Source organism: Halichoerus grypus, chromosome 14 (genome assembly GCF_964656455.1).
Source record: "Halichoerus grypus chromosome 14, mHalGry1.hap1.1, whole genome shotgun sequence".
NCBI lineage: Eukaryota > Metazoa > Chordata > Mammalia > Carnivora > Phocidae > Halichoerus > Halichoerus grypus.
In genome coordinates this window covers 93,751,742-93,773,901 of record NC_135725.1, presented here as the reverse complement: position 1 = coordinate 93,773,901, position 22,160 = coordinate 93,751,742, and the positions used below count along the sequence as shown (strand labels likewise).

Here is a 22,160-nt window from a genome sequence, read left to right as displayed (position 1 = left end):
CTCACCACGTTCAAAAGCAGATCTGATGCAGGATTCTGGGGACCTACCTGGTACTGCCCCGTCAGCCTCCAGAATGACACCTGGGCCTCAGTGCCTGGTGCTGGTCGTACAAAGACACGCACACGCACACGCACGTGTGCAGCACACGCAACATGCATGCACACACAAAGCGACATGCGCAGACTCTCCACGCGTCTGCCTTCGGGTGGGTGCAGGTGGCGTCCCCCGCAGGGGCTGCGGTGGAAAGAAGGCGTGTGCTTCCCCGTCCCCTGGTTCCGACCCCGGCGCAGGACGGGACCCAGCCCCCCGGCCCCCAGGCTGCGTGTGAGCCCGTGAGCGCCCCCCCCCGGCAGCACAGGTGTTCTGCAGAGACCAGTTGAAACATGATACCATAATAAAAACCTCATTTAAAGTACTTTTTTTTTATTGATTTCATTGAAAACAGAACAAGAAATGGTCTGAGCCAAAAGACTGCTCTTAAAACTGTCAAAAACATTTTAACAGAAAAAAATAAACATGACTGCATCATGAATGTTTTAGAAGAGCCGCACAAAACCCCACTGCTACTGCACTAGTTACAGTATTTAAAAAAGTATATGACCTGGCAGCCGTCACACAAAAGGTGATGGCAAATTTATTCCACGACAAGACTAACATTTTAAAAAAAGTTTTTTCCTGCATTTTATTCTAAAATCACTTTGTTCTCTTTATACAGTTGATAGTTTATTTTCACATGGTGAGTAGAAACCACACCAGAATCAGCACCGTTGTCTGTGTTTTGTGTTTTTTATTTGTCCTAATGTTCAATAATGGTAGAAAATAAATCAGTTTATTCATCATCATAGCATGTGGTTTAAAAATCAACAGAAGGTGCCAGCGTCGCTGAGCTGGCAGGGCTGGTGCGGGGTCCTCCGTGGGCCGCGGCCCTCCTGCACCCAACAAACCGCTTCCTTGGAAAGAAATGCATTAGAGGTCTGATATATAGGACTAGATATAGGACTTCTTTAAAAAGCAAACCCACATTTTCTCCAAAGTTAGGGACGGCTCGGCCCTGACCTCTCCTAGGTCGAGGTGGGGACGGCGTCTGCGCAGTGCCCAGGAACTGGCACCTGCCACGCAGGCCTCGGGCAGGCAGGTCTAACGGAGCAGCTTGCGGGTGACTGTGTCTTCGGTGGGTGCCACGCGGGGAGCCTGGGCCCACAGGACTTCACCAACAAGCCCCACAGTGGAACGGGAACCAGGGGAGCAGAGGGGGAATGAGAAACGTGGAAACGACAAAACCATCATCAGAAACTCACAAGGTCACGCCAGCGCGGAATCCCAGAGTGTTCCAAAGCGCCCGCCCCCAGCCCACGGGCCGCCACGCCGGGGCCTCGCAGCTGCGGCCCACATCCCTGCAGCCCCAGGTCGGGGCCTTCGGGCACCCGCTTCTCCTTCCTCTCCAACCGCAGTGTGAGCAGCACCGACGCTCGGTGCCCCGGCCGGCTGCCACTCATAGGGGGTCGGCGGCGAAGGAGCTGGTGTCAGGCAGGCCGTTCTCCTGGCCCTCCTGGGTGGCGCTGGCCTGCCGATGCGCCAGGGCCGTGCTGGAGTGCCGGCACTTGGGGGAGCCACACCGGCAGCTGAACAGCTTGCCTTTGATGTCCCAGAAGCGCTCCCCATAGTCAAACCTAGGGAGAGAGCAGAGCTGAGGGCGGCACCCAGGCCCCACACCGCATGGGAGCAGGGTGGACCCAGCCTGAGCAGAGCCATCCGTCCCAGCTCAGAGCTGTGGAAACACAGAGAACCACTGAGGATAAGCCTGGGTTGAGCAGCACATGTCCGCACCCCAGAAGGTCCCCAAACCCAGCCAGCCCCTGGGGACCGCGGCGCCTACCCCAGCTGCTCCCCAGCCTCAATCAGGCGGGTGCTGAAGAAGGCAATCCTGGGAAACCGCAGGTCCTGGTGTGACATGAACACGCGCACAGGCACCAGGTTGGGCTCGCAGTGGTGGTTGATGAAGCGGCTGACGTTCCCGTAGAACCGAGCATCGATGCAGTATACCTCGCCATCCTAGCGGGCGGGAAGGAGAGCAGGGAGCTCAAGCAGGCGTCTGTAGACCTCAGGCAGAAACACGACCCCAGAGCAGGGGCATGACAGGCCTCAGTGCTGCAGGGAGGCTGCCCACTCACACCCCTAGTCTGGCTGCACGAGCCAGACACGGGCCATCTGATGCTCGGACGCCACCAGGAGCAGGAGGAAGGAAGCAGGGCTGCAGGGACCACAGGGCGGGGCAGGAAGCCAGCGTGCGGTGGGGGTAGCTCCTCGGGGACTTGGTGGTGGAGGAGCAGCAGATCCCAAGGAGCGGCTGGGAGACATGGAGTGTGCGGGCAGGTGCCACAGAGGGACGGAAGCAGCACTCGGGCCGAGGGCTGCCAGGTGGCTCCTGAGAGGTGGTTACAACCACAAAACAGGAACACCGCCATGTCCTGCTAACCCAGTGGCACAGAGAGGAGCCAGTGCCGAGGGAGTCCCAGGACCCCGCCCCAGCACTGCTCCCGGGATTATGATACGCAACGCCGCAGCAGGGACACTGAGCTGACAGTGAGAAAGGGTGGTTGGCTTGGGGGCCTGACCTCACCACAGGAACCCTTCAAGTAGCAGAGTCTTCTCTGGAAAGACCCAGAGCGCTAGGGCCTGAAGTCAGAGGGGCCACGTGGTGAGGAATGTGCATGGCCTGGGACAGCCATCGAAGTAGCGGGCATCTGCCCTGGGACGCAAGGAGCCGAGTCCTACAACCCCTCAACAGGCTGCAGGCACTTCTCCCCAGAGCAACCCCTCCTGCCCGCCCCTGGGGGCCTGAGCAGAGAGCCCGCTCACACCATGTCTGCCCCTCACAGTGGACAGCCAGTGAGCAGGGATCTTCTCACACGCCTATGTTTGTGGGAACTTATTACACCAGCCACAGGAACCGAGCGCCAAGTCTGGGAGGAAGACCAGATATACAAGGAGGGGAAGGGGGCCTTCCAGGTGTGTGTCCTGTGGAGGGCAAAGCATTTACCAGAAGCCAAAGGATCCTCAGTGGTCAAGGGAAGACAAAATGGTGACAAAGACGAGTGGTCTCTGACAACCTTCCCACAAAACCAAAGGCGTATGTGCCCCTGATCCAGCAATCCTGGCTCCTGGCAGATCCCAAAGACACGCCAAACTCCAAAATGACTCACGTGGCACAGATTTTGGCCTCTGCCTCTAGATGTTATGGACTAAATGTGCAGGTGGCCCCACCCTGCAGGAAGCAGCTCCCCTCCTGTAAACAACCCGAGAAACTGTGACCAGCACTGGAGGGCACGCAGCCTGGACGTGCGGGGCCCACAGGGAAGACCCTCGTGCAGAATCAAGAGTGAGTAGCGAGAACCCATGACTGCAGGGCACAGTGGGGCTCAGACTGTGTGTGCAAGTCCCTGCCTGAGCCCAAGTCAGGATGGATGCCGGGAGGGATGCCGGGGGATGCAGGGGGATGCCGGGGATGCCGGGGATGCCGGGGGGGGCAGGTGGACGCCGCCACCCTGACAGAGGCAGAACCCACACTCAAGCCCAGCCAGCCGGTCGAACGAAGCACATGACACGTCGGAGGCAGGCTGGAGCTGCCGACACATCAACGCGGACACAGGCAAAGAACCAAGGAGATGGACATTCTAAAGAGAAAAGAAAATCAACAGAGTTCAGCCCTGAGGCGACCCAGATGCGGCGCTAACAGACAAGGACACTGCAGCCCCCATCAGGCGGTCCCTGACAACGTAAGACAGAGCACATCTCTCCGTGAGTGAGTATCTCAGAGACATGGAAACAACAAGAAAGAATCAAGTGGAAATCCTCAGTGCAAGCTCCCATCGCACCGCCCCTCGGCTGTCAAAGCCAGAATGGGAGGGCTGGGCACAGCCTCAGGGACCTGAGGGAGGGCGAGTGCCCCACAAAGTGGTGCCTCGCGTGCAGAATGGGTCCTGGAGATGCCACCGCAAGTCACAGCAAAGGCTGAGATCAACCTGAACATCCCCAAAACAACGAGAATGATGTGCACATACTCCCAATACGTCGTGACCCCTGAGCCACGGGAGCGCCTCAGAAACGGGGGGCGGGGGTACCACCTTTTCTGTAAGAAGGGCGAGGAAGTAAGAAACACACATGGACGCTTTGTGTTTCTACAAAGAGTTACCTGTGGGGTAACACAGAACACGCAAGACTTTCTGAATATAACCTTTTCGGGTAGGGTCTACTTTTAAAGCACGTAAATATTTTACATAACTAAAAAATAAAATTTAAAATTCTACAATTTATTATTTTAAAGCATTTTCTACCCCCAACATGGGGCTCAAACTCACAACCTCAAGATCGCCACCAACTGAGCCAGCTGGGCACCCCTAAAATTCTAGAATTTAAAACGAACTAAGACAAATAAACACACCTAAACTAGGGGCCCACCCACACCGAGAAATGCTGCTCCAAGTGTTGCACGGCTAGTGCTCGGCGTCCTGGGTGGGCACATTCTCGGCAAAGACCTGGCACGCACACTCCTGGGGTGCGACGCCCCTCCGAAACTGCAGACACCCTGGGGACCAGCACCTCTACGGGCGGGATGCAAGCAGGAAAGCAAAATCAGTCCAGAGTCAATGACATCCTGAGGGCGGCCAGCACCCGGTGTCCTGACTCGGTCTCCAAAAATCTCCTCCACTGCAAGGACCCGGGCAGCTCAGAGAAGTCTGAGGCCGAATGTGGGGAGCCGGACACAACAAAGCCGAGGGAGGCGAGGCCAGTGCGAACAAGCCCCACTGGGCACCGATGCTGACAACAACTGGTCAGAACACTCAGTACAAAAAAATCAGGAGCTGTTAACACGTCAGAGAGAAAGGAAAACAAGGCCCAGATCCCTTTACCACCAGTCACTCCTGCTCCAACCCTTCCTCAGTGGCAAGAACGTGTGTTGGTCTTGCCTGTCCCTGAGGGGTCACCGGAAAGCCCAGGTCCGGGTGGGGAAGATTTTTCTTTCCAACAGAAGAATCTGTTACGAAACGTGAAAGGTGAAATGCCCCTCAGGGAAGCCTAGGCATCAGGAGAAGGGCGGGCAGCCGAGGCTCACCTACTCCGGACCTGGGAGAAGCAGACCCTGCAGGTCCTCTGGGATGCCTCCACCCTCACCCCATCTGCAGAAAACACTAGAGACGGAGAAGAGGGACGCGGTCCCCAACAGCACACACACGCAGGTTCCTGCAGGACAGCGCCAGGGTCGGATGGCTGCCCTCTGTGAGGAAAAACGGACAGGACGCAGCACCAAGAGGATGGGGGCAAACCAGCGGGGCACACCCTGGGGAAACCGAGGTCAGTCTCGCGAGGCACGACAGTGACCCCCCTGCGGGCGCATGCCGAGCTTCTCAGGAGCAAAATGGCACGTTCGCGACTGACGCCACGTCGTCGGCACCGTAGATGAAACAAAGTGAGATCGGAGGGGTGGTGTGCACGGCTCTCGACCGCACGGGCTTTCTCTACTTCTCTGTACTGTCAGGGCTGTCGGGACATAAATAAGAAACTGCCCACAAAGGCAAGAAACAGGAATCCCGGAGGAAGTGTCTTTTCCTAACTAACTGAGAGACCACAGGGCAGCCTAAGAGTGAGGAGGCAGGCACCTAGCGTGGGTGCGGGGCAGGCTGGTCAGACTCGGGGCAGGATGCGCGAGGGGCCCACGGAGGGGCGGGGTGTCCTCAGGCGAGAAGCACACGGCAGCAGAGGCCCTCGTGCCAGGAGTGGACCCCATCACAGCAGAGGCCACAGCCCACCTGGGACCCCTAACGAAAGCAGCATCGCCCAAAGCCTGCAGGACACGCGCAGCCCTCCCTCCATGCCGGGGGATAAGTGGCAGGTTCCACAACCCCGTAGGCAGAGAGCACAAAGGTAAGTCCTCTACCCACTAGTCCCTGGGCCCCACAGCCCCCCACACATCATCTGTGCCTTCCTTAGCCTCTTGCATGGCGTCTCTAAGTAAAACTGTTTTTCTGTGGTTTACCCCGAGTTTTTGCTCATCTGCCCACACTCAGCTTAGAGACTCTGTGGGGGCAAGGGACACAGGTATCCAGAGAAACAGGAGGGTTGCCCATCTTTGGAGCAAGAAGCTCTTCCAGACCTGACAGCCACTCAGCGGGGCCAGCATTCGTTCATGCCCACATGAACGCTGTACCCTTCCCACAATGAATGACGTGCCTCGGGTCTGCAGAATGTCTCTTCAGATGTGTATGCTGCTTGCCTTTTTGAAGTTTTTCTGATAAAGAAACTACCTGTCCTAGTTCTAAAACAAAAACACTGTGGGAAGGGTGCCCCTGCAAGACTCCCCCACTCAGTCCGAGATGCTAAGAGTGCACAGGCACCCTGTTAACCAGGGCAGATTCAGGCAAAGGAGGCTGGAAGGAGGTGGGTATTCAGAAGGTTCTAGAACAGCAAGGAGAGGTCTGTGTGAGCACAGAGCCAGAGCCCAGGACAGTCCAGGCCAGAGAGAAGGCAGGCAGCTTGGCAACAGGTGGTCAGATCCCGGAAACATTCTGTAGGTAGAGCCAGAAAGCCTCCTGACGCCTTCGACGGCGGGTGGGGAGGGAGCGAGCAGGGGGCACGTGGGCCCCGTGGGCACAGGCATGGCCACGCGATGGGGACACAAAGTCTGAGCTGGAGCGAACCCTGGGAAGCTCTGGTGTACTTGTGGCCCTTCATGCGCCAGAATGAACGAGCCACAGAAGCAGGCCGCAGGGAGCGGCATGCGGGGCCCAGCCTGCTGGGGTCGGACTGAGGGGAGACTGGAAGGGTCGGAGTCAGGGGGCGGGCAGCCGCGGGCTGTCGGCATGAGAGAGGGGCCTGCTGGAACAGCTTCCCCATGAGGGGCTGGGGTCTGCCAGGGCAGGCTGGCTCCACGCCCAGACACCAGCCAACAGGAGAAGATTCGATGCTGTTCAGACGCCAACACCCCTAAGTGGTTCAACAGATTGGACACAATCCCAGGCAAATCCCAGCAGCCTCTTTTTGTATGAACACCCTGGTTCTAAAATGTATATGGAAATGCAGAGTACTCCAGAGAGCTACAAGGACCCTTGAAAAGGAACCACCTGCCTTCCAGATTCCGAGTCAAGAGGAGTGAAGACACAGCGGTACTGGTTTGAGGGTCAGCAAATAATCAAAGGAACAAAACAGTCCAGGCACAGACCTACGTTCGACGGTCCAGGCAGAGGCTTTTCCAGCCAACGTCCAGCCGGTACTGGAATCGCCGTATATTCACAGGGACAAAGAGGAATCTCGAGCCTTATCTCAAACCACACACACAAAAGATGGATTGTGGATCTAAAAGCTAAAAATATGAAAATCCTAGAGAAAGGAGAAAATCTTCACAACCTTGTGGGAGACAAAGAATTCTTAGGACACAAAAAGCACTAAACGATAAAAAAATTTTCTGTTCTATGGAGGACATTGTTAAGAAAACGAACCATCGAGGCGAGAGAAAAAGACACAGGTGTGTCTGAGAAAGGCCGTGAATCAGGAAACCTAAAGAATCCTTACAACTCAGGAAGAAGGTAGTAGCCCAATTAAACAATGGGCAATAAATTTTTAAAATTCCTGCACAAAAGAAGAGATAAGAGACCAACTGGCACGTGAAAAGATGCTCACATCGATAATCATCAAGAAAATGGGGCACCTGGCTGGCTTAGTCAGAAGAGCACGTGACTCTTGATGTCGGGGTTATAAGCTCGAGCCCCATGTTGGGTGTACAGAATACTTAAATATAAATTCTTTGAAAAAAAAAATCATCAAGGAAGTGCACATTAAAATTAGAGTGTCTGAAATTCTCATTTGTTGCTGGAGGAAATGTAAAGTGGTATAACCACTTTGGGAAACTGCTTGCTATTTCTTTTAAAGTTATTGAATATACACTTTAACCCAAGAGCAGTAATCCCACTGCCAGGAATTACCCAGGAGAAACGAAAACTCACACCCACAAAAAACAAGCTCATAGCAGGTTTACTCCTAACAGCAAAACCTGGAAACATCCAGGTCCATCCCCAGGTGGTAGCACAAAGCAGCATGGCCACTGGTGGGTCAGGGGACCCGCCACCACCTGGGTGGATCGAAAAAGCCAGACACAGGGGAGTACATGCTCTGGCCCCACTTAAAGGAAAAACCCAGCCGCGGAGACAGATGGCGGCTCCGTGGCCAACCAGGGTGGGGGTGCCGTGGGGCAGAGGAAGTGCTCCCATCTTGCTCCTGGTGCTGATCAGACCGTACACACATTTGTCAAAACTAAAATCACACGCTTAAAGTTCACTGAACGTCAATTAATTATAATAAAATTGACCCAAAAAGTAAGATGATCAAAAACCTATCAGATAAAAAAACCCAACAGAAGATCTACGGGATCTCACGTAGGGTACCCCAGAACCTTAGTGGGGGCAACTGAAGATGACAAACAAGCAGAGGGATACACCATGTTCATCACCTGGAAAAGCAGGTGGCAGAAACCCCAGTGACCCCTAGCGGGCTCGTGGGTTCGATGCTGCCCTAAGTTGTACAACTTACACACAGAAACTGAAAGAGACCAAGAAGAGCGAGACATCCCTCAAGACCCCAAGGTAAGAGGACGTAAGGTTAGGATGGTTAACATGGCGTCAGCAGACAGGACAGAGGGAAGCCCCGGGCACACAAGGACACCTGCGTTACGACAAATCCATGCTGCGGGGCAGTGGGAAAGAGGATGATCTTCTCAACAAATGGTCCTGAGTCACACAGAGTCATCAACGTGGGGAAAAAGCTGGACCCTGCAGCAAAACGCCTACACGTGGAGGCCGAGTGTAACTTCTGCAGACGCCCCACATGCGTCTCTGTATGGTCTTGGCTGTAAAAAGCCTGGCTTCACTTGGGACGTTACCAACACCCACAGTATGGAGAAAGAGGCAGAGAAATTGGACTACAATAAAAATAAGAACTTCCGTTCATTGAAACATCACCAGGAACTCAACAAGCCACAGAGGGAATACATCTGTGAGACTCAAATGTCACAGAAGAGCAGTTACCCCAGAACCTGTAAAGGACAGCCACAGACCATGAAAGGCAAACAGCTCCAGAGACACGGAAGGAGTGAAGACCAGGCAGGCGGTCCAGAGAAACCCGGGGGCAGGGGCGCAGCAGGACCTGAGCACTGCGACCACCCAGGACACAGCTTTCTCCCCCCCGGAACGTGGTTTCTGAGAGCCGACTGCAGGGGCAGGGCTGGGGGATGGGGGGCACGGCAGCAAGGGCAGCTACTCCGGGCTCCGGCGGCTGTGGTTAGACGAGAGCCCTGGGTCCCCACTTCCACCTTGACTGTGCTCGCAGACGTTCTTAACCAGGCAAGTCATGAACTAAGAGCAGCGCGGGCACCAGGGTAGGGTGAGGATGGCGTGAGGCAGCTTCCAAACGTCCCCCGGAAACCCGGGTCCTGGGGTGAAGACCAGGGCCCACCCACTGTCCCCACAACCAGGAGGGCGGCTGGGACACACGAGGCTCCCGTTTGTTCGTCACCGGGCACACGCGGCCCCTCTGACGGCCGTGGGCTCTAACCCCGGATGAGCAGCTGGGGTTCAGAGGGCTGGCAGGATGCGTCCGGGCTTCACGTCCTCAAACGAGGCAGGCTCCTCGCGGCACGAGCCCTGGGACCTCCCGGGTAAGTGGCCCGACTGCAAGCGCCCTGCGAGCCCTGAGCACACAAGCACGCCGGTGTGGCCGGCGAGGACACTGGGCCATTGTGGGTGAGCCTCCTTACCGCTCCCACGCCGCACGGCCGCAACCAGCTCTCTACGCCCCAACCCCTCCAAACGCGTTACCTTGTTGTCAAGATCAAAGAGGTAAGAGTCTTCTTCCCGAACGTCAGCTTCCGAGTCAGAGATGAGCTCCCCGACATACCTGCGGGAGGCAGGGCGCAGGTGAGAACAGCAGACGGCAGGACCCTCACCCCTGACCACAGGGCAGCCATGGCAGAGCCCACACACACACACCCCCACCCACAAGCTGGCCAAATGTTCTGGAGAATATGCCTGTGACTGAGCTGGGATTTAACTTCAGGTCCCAGAAGATGACGACACAGAAACCCCTTCTCTGACCAGGGATCCAGAATGACACTCCCTGAAAACCACTGAATGGTACCATCTTAAAGGAGCCACGACCTGGTGAGAGGCTAAGTGCAGGTGGAAAGCCAGGGAAGCGGGCGGATGGGTGGAGACAACATGAACTTGGTTTTCAGGGGCACCCACGAGTCCCAGGCATGGACAGGGCCCTGGCAGCCCCTCACCCTACATTGCTGTGCTGTCCCCAAAATGGCAGGGGTAGCCAGCAGCCCTGGGGTGACCCCGGCACGCACTCACTTACTCGCAGACGAAGGTGCCCAGGGGGATATCCTGCAGGGACCGCACGCCCCAGCCCATGTTCTGTGTCCGGTAGAGCTGCAGCCTTGCCCTGGAAAACAGGCCAAGTTCCCCGATGCCCAGCTCACGTCCGGATCACGCCGCCAACCATGGCAGCAAACAGAGCGCAGGTACTGCCTTCCTATTGCGAGCGCGCTTCCCGTGCAATGAAGCCCACGGCCCATCCTCGGGGAGCGGGAGATTGCCTTGGAATTTGGTCCGACTGCCTGTGTCTTCATCTGTAACACGGGGACAGGTCTGGCCGAGCCCCCGGGTGGCAATGAAGAGCAGAAGGGGCTGACACTCTGCTGGCCCCTCAGAGAGGTTGGGGAGCTCTCCCCAGCTCAGAGCCATGGGGACCCACCTGCCCCTCTGTGTGTCCAGGGGCCCTGGGGGAGACGGACACGTCTGTCCTCCCCCCAGAGAATGTCCTGCCAACAGGGAGACAGGGACATGTGGGCTGGTCAGAGGCACTCTGTGACCGCTGATACTGAGAAACCCTTCGATACCGTGAAACTAGACTGATGTTGTGCGTGAATTTCCCCCCACAACTCAGACGGCCAAAAGAGGTCTTCTAATTCTCAAGCATGTGCACAAGAGGAAAAGTTCATGGCCAGGGGACGCTGGAGGAAGGGGTCTGAGCCCAGCCAGTGAAAGGGGTGCTGGCCAGACCTCACTGGACCAAGCACCCCAAGTGACTTAAGAACAAGGCGTCTACACGGTCTGAAGCATTTTATACCAGAGCACATTCACACTGTTATTGCAGAGACACTCAGAGAACACAGAATATTTCAGAAATGGTTTGAGTATTAAAACAGTTGCCGTGCACGTGTTAACTCGAAGGCAGAGGCAATGTTCGTGAAGAGCCCGTGTCCTGGCCTTTGCCTCCCTGGGCCATGGACAGCCCAGCCCCTTGGCCTCACCGACATCCCAGCTGCTCAGAAGCAGGACTTGTGTTATTTACACGAGCTTGTAACACCACCAGGGGACAAGGGGCTCAAACAAGAGAGCGTCTCTACTGCAAACACGCCCGTGCGCTGCAACACATCCCACCCTTGTCCGTATGAAATACATGCAAATACAGCGAACTTCCCAACAAACCCGAGATCATTTTCAAACTTTGAAAGCAGAGACCCCTGGCATCACCCTGCACTGAAGGGCGTAGAACGCTACCCTCAGGCAGGGGCTGGCAGTCCGTGCTCACCTGAGGCCATTCTGCACGACGCGGTTCCGGCAGCTTCTCCAGCAGGAACAGGCGTGGTTGCACTCGAAGATCAAGGGCGGCTCCGCCATGTTGAACTCCGGCAGCAGCCGGCCGTCCTGGGGACAGACGTGCAGTCAGGACCGAGCATGGCTCACCATTCACGCTAAATAAACTGACACCAACACAGTTTCACTAACTAAAACGGGTACAAAAACGATGGTTTCCGGTCAAACTTCACGCTGGGGGCACCAGTGTCCCGTTACCCATTCGTGCTCTGGACAGGAAGCATCAAACCAGGAGCATACACAGGTTTACGGATCCGTATGCCCTGGTCGCCCTCCCTCCTTCTCCCTGGAACTCTCCCAGCCTCGCCAACGCCACCGGCCCACAGGCCTCTCCACTTCCTTCAAGGGGTCAGTGCCCCCGGACCACTGCCCACGCTCACCGCCACGCTGCACTCTCGGCCTTGCAGCCTACAGGCCCACAACTCTGGCAGCGACCCGGCCACCTGCTTGCCCGTCCTACACCCAGACACAGCAAAGCCATTGGGCGACAAACCAGGGCCTCGCGGCTGAGCCTGAAGTCCCCGTGGCTTCAGAGGCTGCTCTGAACAGTGAGAACTTCCCTCAAAGTGCTCGCTCCCCCCCCGACCTTCAGCACAGCAGTGCTTCACAGAGAGCACACAGCACTGGAGTGAGGGCCGCAGCCTCTGGCTCGACAGCCACAAACACCCCCCCGTGCCATGCCCCTCTGCTCCCAAGGTGACTCTGGAGACAACCGTCCGCTGTGGTCTTGTCCCTACCCCAGAGCACCCTGGCTCCTGCCCCCACTGACAACCTCTGAACTCCCAACACCAAGGGCATTTAAGCTTCTTCTCTTGGACACGGGCTTCCAGAGCCGCCCCCTTGTCTCCCCAGCTGTCCCAGGCTGGGCCCACAGACAGCCACGCCCAGGCGGCCACAGAGGCTGGCTCCGACCGGTCTGCATTTCCACACCCGCTCACCTGCAGCCCTCCTTCCCAAGGCTGGCGGGCACCAAGGCTGGCTCACCGCCCCAGCACGCCCCGGCACAGGCTCACCTTGTCGTACCAGCAGCGCATACTGAGCTGGCCACACATGCAGTTGCTGGAAGAACAGTCATCGATGCACACACAGTACTGCAGGGAGACAGCTCGTCAGGTGGGGGGGGCCGATCTCAGCCGCACCTCACGACTCTGACACGTGCTCTCAGAAAGCCAGGCCCACGTGGAAGAGAGGTGACCGGTTCAGACGTCTGCATTCTCAAGGACACCAAGGGGCAAGCAGCCCCTGAGGAAGAGGGCATGCGGGCGGGAGAGGACACCCAGCCACTAAGACACAGAGAGATTGCACGAGGGGCTCTGGACGAAGAGCCCAAAGAAAGGGGAGGAGGCAGGGGGGGTCAGCGACGTGGGGCCGAGAGGCAGGGTTGGTGAAAGAAATCCCGAGGCCGGCACTTGAGGCCAGCCGCTCCACGGGAAGGGCAAGGCCCAGGGCCACAGCCCTGCCCTGAGGGCACACGTCCAACTTCAACGCAAGAGGAGCTCAGAGGCTGGGACACTCGAGGCAAAGCATAGGCTCCTCTCACTTGCGTGGCCCCCAAACCACCACTCACCGGGGGACGCTAGGCACTGCTCTGGGGGCTGGGGACCCAACACGGGATGCAGGATCCACTTTCAGGAAGGATCTTTATCTGCCTTTCAACTCTTTAGTGGAAGGCGATCACCGTGAGGGAAATGCCTGTGGACCCAGGCCCCAGAGGCCCACCGCACCCTGCCATCACTGACCTGCAAATGGGTGATGTTTCTGTCAATGTTCATGGGAGACGTCACGCAGTTCTGAGAAACATACTTGTAGTTGCTGGGGCACGGCTCGCTGTCCACAGCGTTGACACACGGGATGGGGATTCGCTCATAGCCTCGAGCAATGTCTCTGCCACGGGAAAGGGGGGACATTACCTTTCGCCGTGACAAATGACACCCCAACGGGGCAGCCGCCGAGCCCTGGGCCAGGCACTTTGGACTCAGGCCAGGGGATGCCTCAGCTTGGACGGAAGCTTTTGTTTCAAACTCTTCAGCCCCCTCTGTCACCCTCTGCCTCAGAACGGTCTTCTCACCTGCTCACCGTCTTCTCCATCGGGACAGGCCTGTCGGGGGCTGCGTCTCGCAGCGCCCGGCTCATCTGCAGCGCATCCCACACCTGGGAGTTGAGGCTTGCACATTGCAGGGGCGTCTCTCCCTCCTTGTTTTTCAAGGTGACATCTGAATCCCGAGAAAGAAAGAGGCTAAAAGGAAAAATGTAAGCCAACAAAACATTCAGACCTTAATTTAAAAGACAGATTTATGACTTTAGAAGGTAAAAATAAAGGGAACACATCATTCATCTTGATATTAACCCTGCTGACCAAGTGCTTCTAGAAAGATCTGCCCTGACTCACCAGGAATACACTACATTACTCCTTTCCCACATTTACGGTCAAAAGTCACCTCAGTTTTCTGGTCAGGAAGCATGTGTAAAGAACTAGGGATGGTATTTGAGGGTTTTTGGCTTTTCCATTCAAAGGCATGCTCAAAGATGAACAGGGCCAGCATGAGGCGGGTAAACCACGCTGTGTACACGGTCAGCGCCCTGCAGGCGAGTCAGAACCGGACAGAGAGCGGCAGCACAGTGGTCCTGTGAACTGCCCCTCCACAGCCCCACCCAGGAGCCGCACACCACAACCCGCTCAGCTGAGCTGCCGCCAAGGTCCCGGTCTGAATGGGCCTGTGTCCCACAGTAGGGCATACCCTCATTTCCAGGTGAGAGGGGGGGACCTGAGGTTGTGCAACTGGGCAGGACTGGGTCCTGAGCTTCCACTGAGAGCACAGCGAGGACAACTCCCCAGGACCCCAACTGCACCCACCCACATGTGTGTGACACAGGAACGGGCTCTGAGTGGCAAGTGGTGAGCACTAACATCTTCATCCCTCCTGAGCGGGGCCTGCCCCCTCCCCCTTGATGGGAGGTGCTGGGTGAGACTCATCTAAGCATCTGGGGAGTTTTCACAATGATCCTCCCTGAACCAGAAATAGCCATGCTGACCTCACAGGTGGAATGGGAGACTCGCACCTCCACCTGCTTGGGGAAGGAGCTGCCCTTGGGGGACCTGGGGCACCCGGGAGCCTTGCAGGGACTGCGTGCAGTGGGACCACTCACAGGACACAGGCGTAGCGGTCCTCCCTGGCAGCAATGTGCAGAGGCGAGTCTCCGTGGACGTTCACGGCATGGAGGTCACACCTGGCAGCCAGGAGGATCTCGGCTATGTCCACACAGCCCGAGAACGCAGCCCAGTGCAGGCAGATGTTCTCCTCCTGCGCGGAGAGACGGCGCGGCGCACCAAAAGGAGAGCAAAGACCTGGCTGAGTGCTGGGGGCGCTTCCTCTCTTGTTTTGTTTTCATTATAAAAGTAATGTAATTTCAGTACTGAATATTTTAAAAATAGAATAAAAAACCGTCTGGAATTAGACCAATCTAAACACATTAGTAACATAACACTCGGGAGTACTCTGCTTTATCTACTTTTTAAAATCATATTCACTTTGGAACAGAAGTACAATTGCAGGACAGGACAATCCGTGTAAGATTTGACAAAGATAAAAGGTAAGCAAATTTGACTGCATTAAAATTTTACTTCATAAAACCTCTGTAAAACAAAACCTTTAAATCAAAGATCAGAAAAAACCATTTGTGCTGTAAATAAGCTATACGTGACTTAGAATAATCAGTTTATTAGATTGCTACACTGTAATTCTGAAAACAAATGCACAGAACGTATAAAAATTTAAAACTTGTGTTAAAGATGAGGAATACACACATAAACAGGGCAACGTGCAGCCTTGCCAGGTGGGAAACAGCCTAAATTAGAACGGTGACGCAACAGCTAACCTACCGCACTGGGGACAAACGAGAAGGCCACTCTGGCCCCTCCCGGGCTGACTGCCCTGTGCCCACTGCAGGTGGCGCCCCTACGGCACGGACCACTGTGCAGGCCGAGCCCACGGTCGTGACCTACTCAGCCCTTCCTCTACCGAACCTCTGGTTTGTTCCTGTCTTCCTCTAGAATACAAGGCAGTGAATGTTTCAGTCCTTTTCTTTTTCTGACTTGGTCTCAGGGCTTAACCCCTCAGAGGCGGCTTAAACACTGACTGCCCTCCTGGCAGAGTGGGTGCACCACTCAGGGGCCCCACCCCTCAAGAACCCCCAGTATCTCACAGGAGCCAAAGTCAAGCCTGGCTGTCCACTCGGCACCACCGCAGGGGCCTTGGCAGGACCGAGGCAGAGCCCCCCACTGTGCATGCCCCCACTCCACCCCATGTCAGCCCCCGCGGGACTGATGTCCCAGCTACATGACTCTGCCTGCCTCGTTCCTGCCCCCCTCCCACCAGGGAACCCCCTGTAACGCTCCGGTGCTTGCAGATAATCTGCCTCCCAGTCCCACACTCTGAGAGCATCCGATGCTTCCAGCTCAATGAACTAGAGGAAAGAGAGAAGTCAAACTGTGTGGTCCTCTCTGTTAGCAAACAGCAGCTAGCCCCAAGCACAGGCTTCACCGCAGACTCCTCTGGCAGCCTTAGTGTTTTCTGAAAAGCCTGGATTTGCCTGGGGCTTCCTTTCCTGGACGTTGTTCCGAGACGCCTTCTACCCCTCTCATCTTTCCATTGTCCAAACATTTGCAAGCTCCAGAACAAAATGTGGTTTCCTTAGGGGCCTCTTTTCTCATTCCTTCACCAGAAGGATTATGATTTTATAACCGGAATTACAGGCTGAGACTGTCCCCGTCCACCCAGGCTTCTCTTAGCACAGGAACGTGCAGTCCCAGACCAGCTGAGGTCTGCCTGCTCTATTACGAGAGGCCTGACCCACACATCTGAAGTGACAGACGGCACTTTGGTTCCGGCAGAGACCGGGCCAGAGGGACCATCTGGATTTACCTCCCTGCCTGAAAGAACCAAATAGTCAAAACGTGTGAAATAATGGTTTCCAGGACACTGGACATCAGGCGATGGAGTACTGTAGGCCTGAGAGCAGAAACAAACAAGGGGGCCTGGGCCCGCCTGCTCACTGTTCTGAGATCCAGGCCTCGGAGCAGGGAGGGCACCAGGAGAAGCCCCGAGACAGGAACTGAGAGCCAGTGGCCGAGGCAGCAGAATGTGGAGCTGGGAAAGAGGCCGCTGGAGATCTGGACATTCCCACCTTGGACCTCCGGGAGGACACACCCCAAAGCCGAGGCACAGAGGTCTCAGCGCTAGTGCCCACACAAGAGATGACCAGCACTAGGCTGAGGCCTGCTGGAACCCATGTAACAAACCTAGGAAGCAACACCCAAAGCAGACTATTTCCAAGTAACTTTGCTGCACCCAGAACAAGGCTCAAGACCTTTCCAGGAATACAGAAATTCACAGCAAGGTAAAATTCGCAATGTCTGGCACGCAACCTAAGGTTACAAACAAAACTTTTAAAGCTGACAAGTACAATGTCTAACAGAAACACACTGAATGAGATTAACAGCATAACAGGTTGTAAAGAAAAGATTACTGAGCTTGAAAACACAGCAAAATTTCAATAAAACCAGCAAAACAGCTTTAAAACCAGATAAACTGCGATCCACACTGAAAAAATAATTGAGGAAAATGAAAAGAGCATCAGTGAGCTGGGAACAACTTCAAGCCACATAATCACAGAACAGGGACCCTTGCAAAGCAGGGGGCAGGCAGGAAGAGCTCTGGAAGGGATGAGGACCTCGCTGACACAAGCTTCATAAACCTTCCGGACCTCAGACTTGCAACACACACAAGTAACACGAGGCGCATCATAATCAACTGCTAAAATCTAGTGACAAAGAGAAAATCCTAAAAGCAGCCAAAAGAACGCAGATGCACTCTATCTGGAAATAAGCACAAGGTGCCACCGAGAATTCCCCATGGGAAACTCCTCGGTGAGGACGCAGAGAGGCTGTGTGCACAAAGTACTGAAAGAAGCTATCGACCAAAGTCCACGCCCAGCGAAACGTCTCCCAAAGTGAAGCCAAGATACAGAGTCTGCAGGCAGGAAAAGCTGCACGCACTTGTCACGGGCAGACCGGCACCCCAGGACACGATCAACGAAGTCAGACATGTAGAGGAGAAATGACACTGGAATGAAGGACCTAGGTAGCAAAGGAAGTGGCATCAGCAGCACTGATCCCTGAGACTTTCGTCACCACAGTGTTTCCAAAAGATCACCGACTGCTGAAACGAAGTAACAACCTACTGCGGTGCTGGTACAGCATCTGAGAGCGACAGCACGAGGTCCGGGAGAAACGGGACAGCCCTCTGTGTATGTAACACAGCATTTTCTCTTAATTGAGAAAGCATGGCGCTGGCGTAAGGACAGACACGTGTGGGCCAACGGCACGGAAGACAGAGCCCAGGGACGGAGCCACACGCATGTGGACAAAGGGGCAAAGCCAAGTCTATGGAGAAGGGAGATGGTGCTGGGACAGCTGGACATCCTAATGCAAAACAAACTACTGTAAGAAAACACGGAAGAAAGTCTTTGGGATCTTGGGTCAGGCGATGATTTCTTAAAGAGAACACCAAACATATGATCCATAAATAGAAAATAATTAATAAACTAAGCTTTATCAAAATTAAAAAGCATCTGCCTATCAAAAAACAGTTGCTAGGGTTTGGAAAACATCTGATATAGAGCACTTGTATGCAGAATACACAGCAACTCTTAAAACTGAAAAATAAGAAAATAAACGATCCAATAAAAATTGAGCAAAAGATCTGAAAGGACCGCCGCCCCCCCCCCCCCCCCCGAGGACACAGACTAACCTAAGTGCTGGGGAGGACAGCCTCTCAGGCACAGTCACTCTGGAAGCTGGGCAGCTCCTTCAACAGGTGACCCAGGTTTTATGGGAGAGAAATGATAGCAGGGGCCCACGCAGACACGTGCGTGCACGTCCACAGCAGCTCTATGTGTGACAGCCAGAGCCCAGAAAACCCCCATGTCCGCGACCAGGTGAAGGACACCTGAGCTGACCTGTCCGCACAATGCAACGCTGACCCCCAGGCTGATGTTGCCTGAGCAACGATCACACTGCACGGATCCGCCTACGGAAAGCCGAACTCACAAACTCGGTGACAGAAAGTGGAGCAGACGGTGGCTGGCTATGAAGCGGCAGGAGGAAACTTCTGGGAGTGTCGTGCACTGTCCTGACTATAGTGACGGTTTCTCATCCAACTGGACACCCTAAATGGTGCACCATTTACACATCAATAAAACTGTTAGGGTGAAATAACAGCGCTGCTTTGTCACATGAACAACAAACACGCAGTTTAGTCCATCCTCCTGCCCCCCGAGGACCACCACCAGCACCGGCGCTGACACCTACTGGGCCCTGTGAGGCCGTCTGCTGCCCTGCACCCACACGCTCTTGATACCCTGCCCAGCGAGGACACACAGCTGCAGCTGCTCCAAGCACCCCATGCTTGAAGGGGGCTGCTCACGATGTGCCACAAAGCGTCCACGGGGCAGATTCTGACTGCCCTCTGCTGCAGCCATGCTGGACCTCATCACACCCCTTCCCGCTACCCTCATCCAAACTGCCCTGCGCCTCCCAGCCCCCAGGTCCTGCAGGCAGCGCCACTGTACTGACCCCAGCTCTGAGGACATTCACAGAAACACCCCACGGCTGAGCCACGTGCCGCAGGCCCAGATGCTGGCCTCTGTGCTGAGGTTCCTGGTTTCAGGGCAGGGCAGGACCTGCTCACAGACGTGGGGAAGGGTCCCAATGCCGAGCAGCCACGATGAGTGACCAGGTGGTGCTCACTGCTCCCATCCCTTCTTTAAGCGGGGATCTGGAGAGCCCTGTCCCGCTCAGGGCTCAGAACCAAGACACCACCTGGCTCCCTACCTTGGGCACTCGGGCTCCACGCTGACGCGCACCCTACTGAATGGTGTGCTTGCTTGGAGAAATCATGTCTTACTGTTAACTGCTTTCTTATTTCATTATCAATATAATGAGTCTGTGCTACATTTTCCATTTATGGCTTTTGGTGACTCTCTGTAACAGCCGACACAGCTCTGCAGGGCACTGTGTCTGTCCGCCCTGGGACCCCTGTCCCTCTGGATTGTTCCCGAGCGGGTACCCAAAGAACTTTCCAGAAATGCCCTTTTAAATTAACTAGAGGGGCGCCTGGGTGGTTCAGTCAGTCAAGTGTCTACCTTCGGCTCAGGTCATGATCCCAGGGTCCTGGGATGGAGCCCCACATCGGGCTCCCTGCTCAGCAGGAAGGCTGCTTCTCCCTCTGTGTCCCCGCTCGCTCGTGATCTCTGTCACTATCTCGGTCTCTCTCTCAAATAAATAAATCTTTAAAAAAATATTAAAATATATAAATTAACTAGAATCACCTGCTGTCTGATATACGGGCTGGAGCATTACTCCCAGAACGACTGGCGAGTTTTCTGACCTTGGCCCCAGAACCCTGTTTTCTGAAAACAAGTATGCCCCACAAAACTAGCCATCAACACAAGCACCTTAGCTCTCATGACCTGAGCACACGGTGGCTCCCTTTCTCTCCTTCCTAGACAGCAGCACAGTACAAGTTAGTGCTCCCATGCTGCCGGCCCAGGTGTGGGGTGTGCCCTGGGCTCCGTGGTCCTGATCATAGACACGGGAGTCAGTGACACAGTCACAGTCCGGGTTCGCCTCTAAAGAGGCAGGTACTATCCACAGGGCCGGTCTCAGGAACCTCTGCCCCTCAATCTACACCCAGCAATTGGCCAACACACAAAACAATCCCAGGAAACCACAGTGGGTCCAGGGGCCACTGAAAACCTGCGAAAAAAGGGCACAGCCACAGTCAGGCTTCCAAGAACAAGAACGTTCAGCTGCCAGCTCTGTAACCCTGGTCCCTCTGTCCTCCTCCAGGACCCGCGACCCTGAGGGGTGCTCAGCACCAGCGACAGCCAGAGACTCACGTTATCCCGGATGTTGATGTCGGAACCCTTGGACAGCAGCAGCTTCACGAGCTCCACATGCTTATACTCAGTGGCCCAAATCATGGGTGTCCAGCCACCGTCATCCTAATTTAAAAAAAAAAAAACACAACACAACACATACACACAAGAAAAAAACAACAACAAAATCCATTACAGCTCTACAGACAAGTAATAGGAAGCACAATCTCACCCAGGATCTGTAAGACAACTCCACGAGACAGGAGCCAGTCCCAGTCCCCATTTTGTGCATGAGGACACCTAGGCTCGGGGTGTAGCCCCAGGGTCTCAGTGAGTACAGGACGGAGCCAGAACCTCTGCTCTGAGGGGGACGGATGGATCTGCCAGGAGACCTCGCCCCTGGGCAGGCTGGTGGGCAGTCACCGCCAGGACAACACTCAGCACACCTGAGTGCACCTGCTTGGACCACGTAAGGACCAAGAAATGCTGACAAGACCGTCCCTCCCAGACCAGCAGTCTGGCTGGTGGGTAGCCAGACCCCAAGCATGAAGCAGGGGCAGCTGCTAACAACTACAGACAGACAGATATCCCAGCCCAGAGACTGATGGAGGCTGTGCCCAGTTCCCACTTCTTCCTAAAGGATAGGAAGCAGAAAGCCTGCCCCAGCCGACCCCATGTTAGGATCCGTCATGGTTCTGACGAGTTGGCTTTCTACCATCCACAAACCTAGGCCTCTCTCCTTACTCAGTGGTGGTGGGTAGTTTTATTTAAAACAGAAAAAGGCAACTCTTCAGGAAATGAGTATCACGTTAACCAACTCACGGTCTGGTGGCAGAAAGCTCAACCCTCCGTAACACCTCCCCAACAGCTTCCTGTACCCGCCCCTCAGCTGCCACATCTCTCTGGGAGACAATGTAGTCAGGCCATCCCTGTAGGCTGGCTGTGCGCACCACCTGGGCCCTGGGGGCACAGCAGGGACAAGCACGCCTCAGGGAGCAGAGCGGAGCCGAGCCGAGCCCAGGGGAAGAAACATACAAAACCGAACCAAGTGGGAGACAGAAAATGAAACACGGGAGGGGTCCAGCCCATGGACCCTGTGAGAGCAAGAGGTGGGCCAGGCGGCACAAGGCAGGGAGCTGTATTTCTGGGCCACCGGGGAGGGTCTCTGTCAGGGTGGCCTGTAGAGTGCTGGGTTGGAGGCAATGGCTGGACGAAAAGATGGGGCAGAGCCTGTGAGCCAAGACAGCCTTTCCAGGGCCCAGAGTCACATGGGAGGGGAGGGGTCTGGGTCTCAGCGAGTGGGAGGGAAGCGTGCTCACTTGCTCTCCCGAGTCACCTACTAGATGCACATGGGACCTCCTCGTGCCAGGGCCTACATGCCACACAAAGACCCTGCCCTGAAACCCTGACAGCCACTGGGAGGGAAGATGGGGTACCACAGGAGGGAGGGCACCTGGCACACAGGTCAGGGACCCCACTCAGGTGGTGACACGTGCCCCGAGGCCAGGAGGCTGG

The 22,160-nt window shown here is 55.5% G+C and overlaps 1 protein-coding gene across 9 annotated transcripts in view; it reads right to left on the bottom strand.

The window, feature by feature from the left end:
* Positions 1-406: 406 nt before the first annotated feature.
* EHMT1 (euchromatic histone lysine methyltransferase 1) overlaps positions 407-22,160 on the bottom strand; it is a 137,827-nt gene continuing 116,073 nt past the window's right edge. For all 9 annotated transcript variants that reach the window (XM_036064983.2, XM_078062102.1, XM_078062103.1 and 6 more), the window contains 10 exons: positions 20,667-20,771; positions 14,856-15,010; positions 13,777-13,944; positions 13,448-13,592; positions 12,722-12,799; positions 11,644-11,759; positions 10,405-10,491; positions 9,864-9,942; positions 1,877-2,052; positions 407-1,670 (listed from right to left, as the gene is read on the bottom strand). In XM_036064983.2, the coding sequence (XP_035920876.2) occupies positions 1,493-1,670; positions 1,877-2,052; positions 9,864-9,942; positions 10,405-10,491; positions 11,644-11,759; positions 12,722-12,799; positions 13,448-13,592; positions 13,777-13,944; positions 14,856-15,010; positions 20,667-20,771 (1,287 nt within the window). In that variant the 3' untranslated portion in view covers positions 407-1,492. The remainder of the gene's footprint in view (positions 1,671-1,876; positions 2,053-9,863; positions 9,943-10,404; positions 10,492-11,643; positions 11,760-12,721; positions 12,800-13,447; positions 13,593-13,776; positions 13,945-14,855; positions 15,011-20,666; positions 20,772-22,160) is intronic.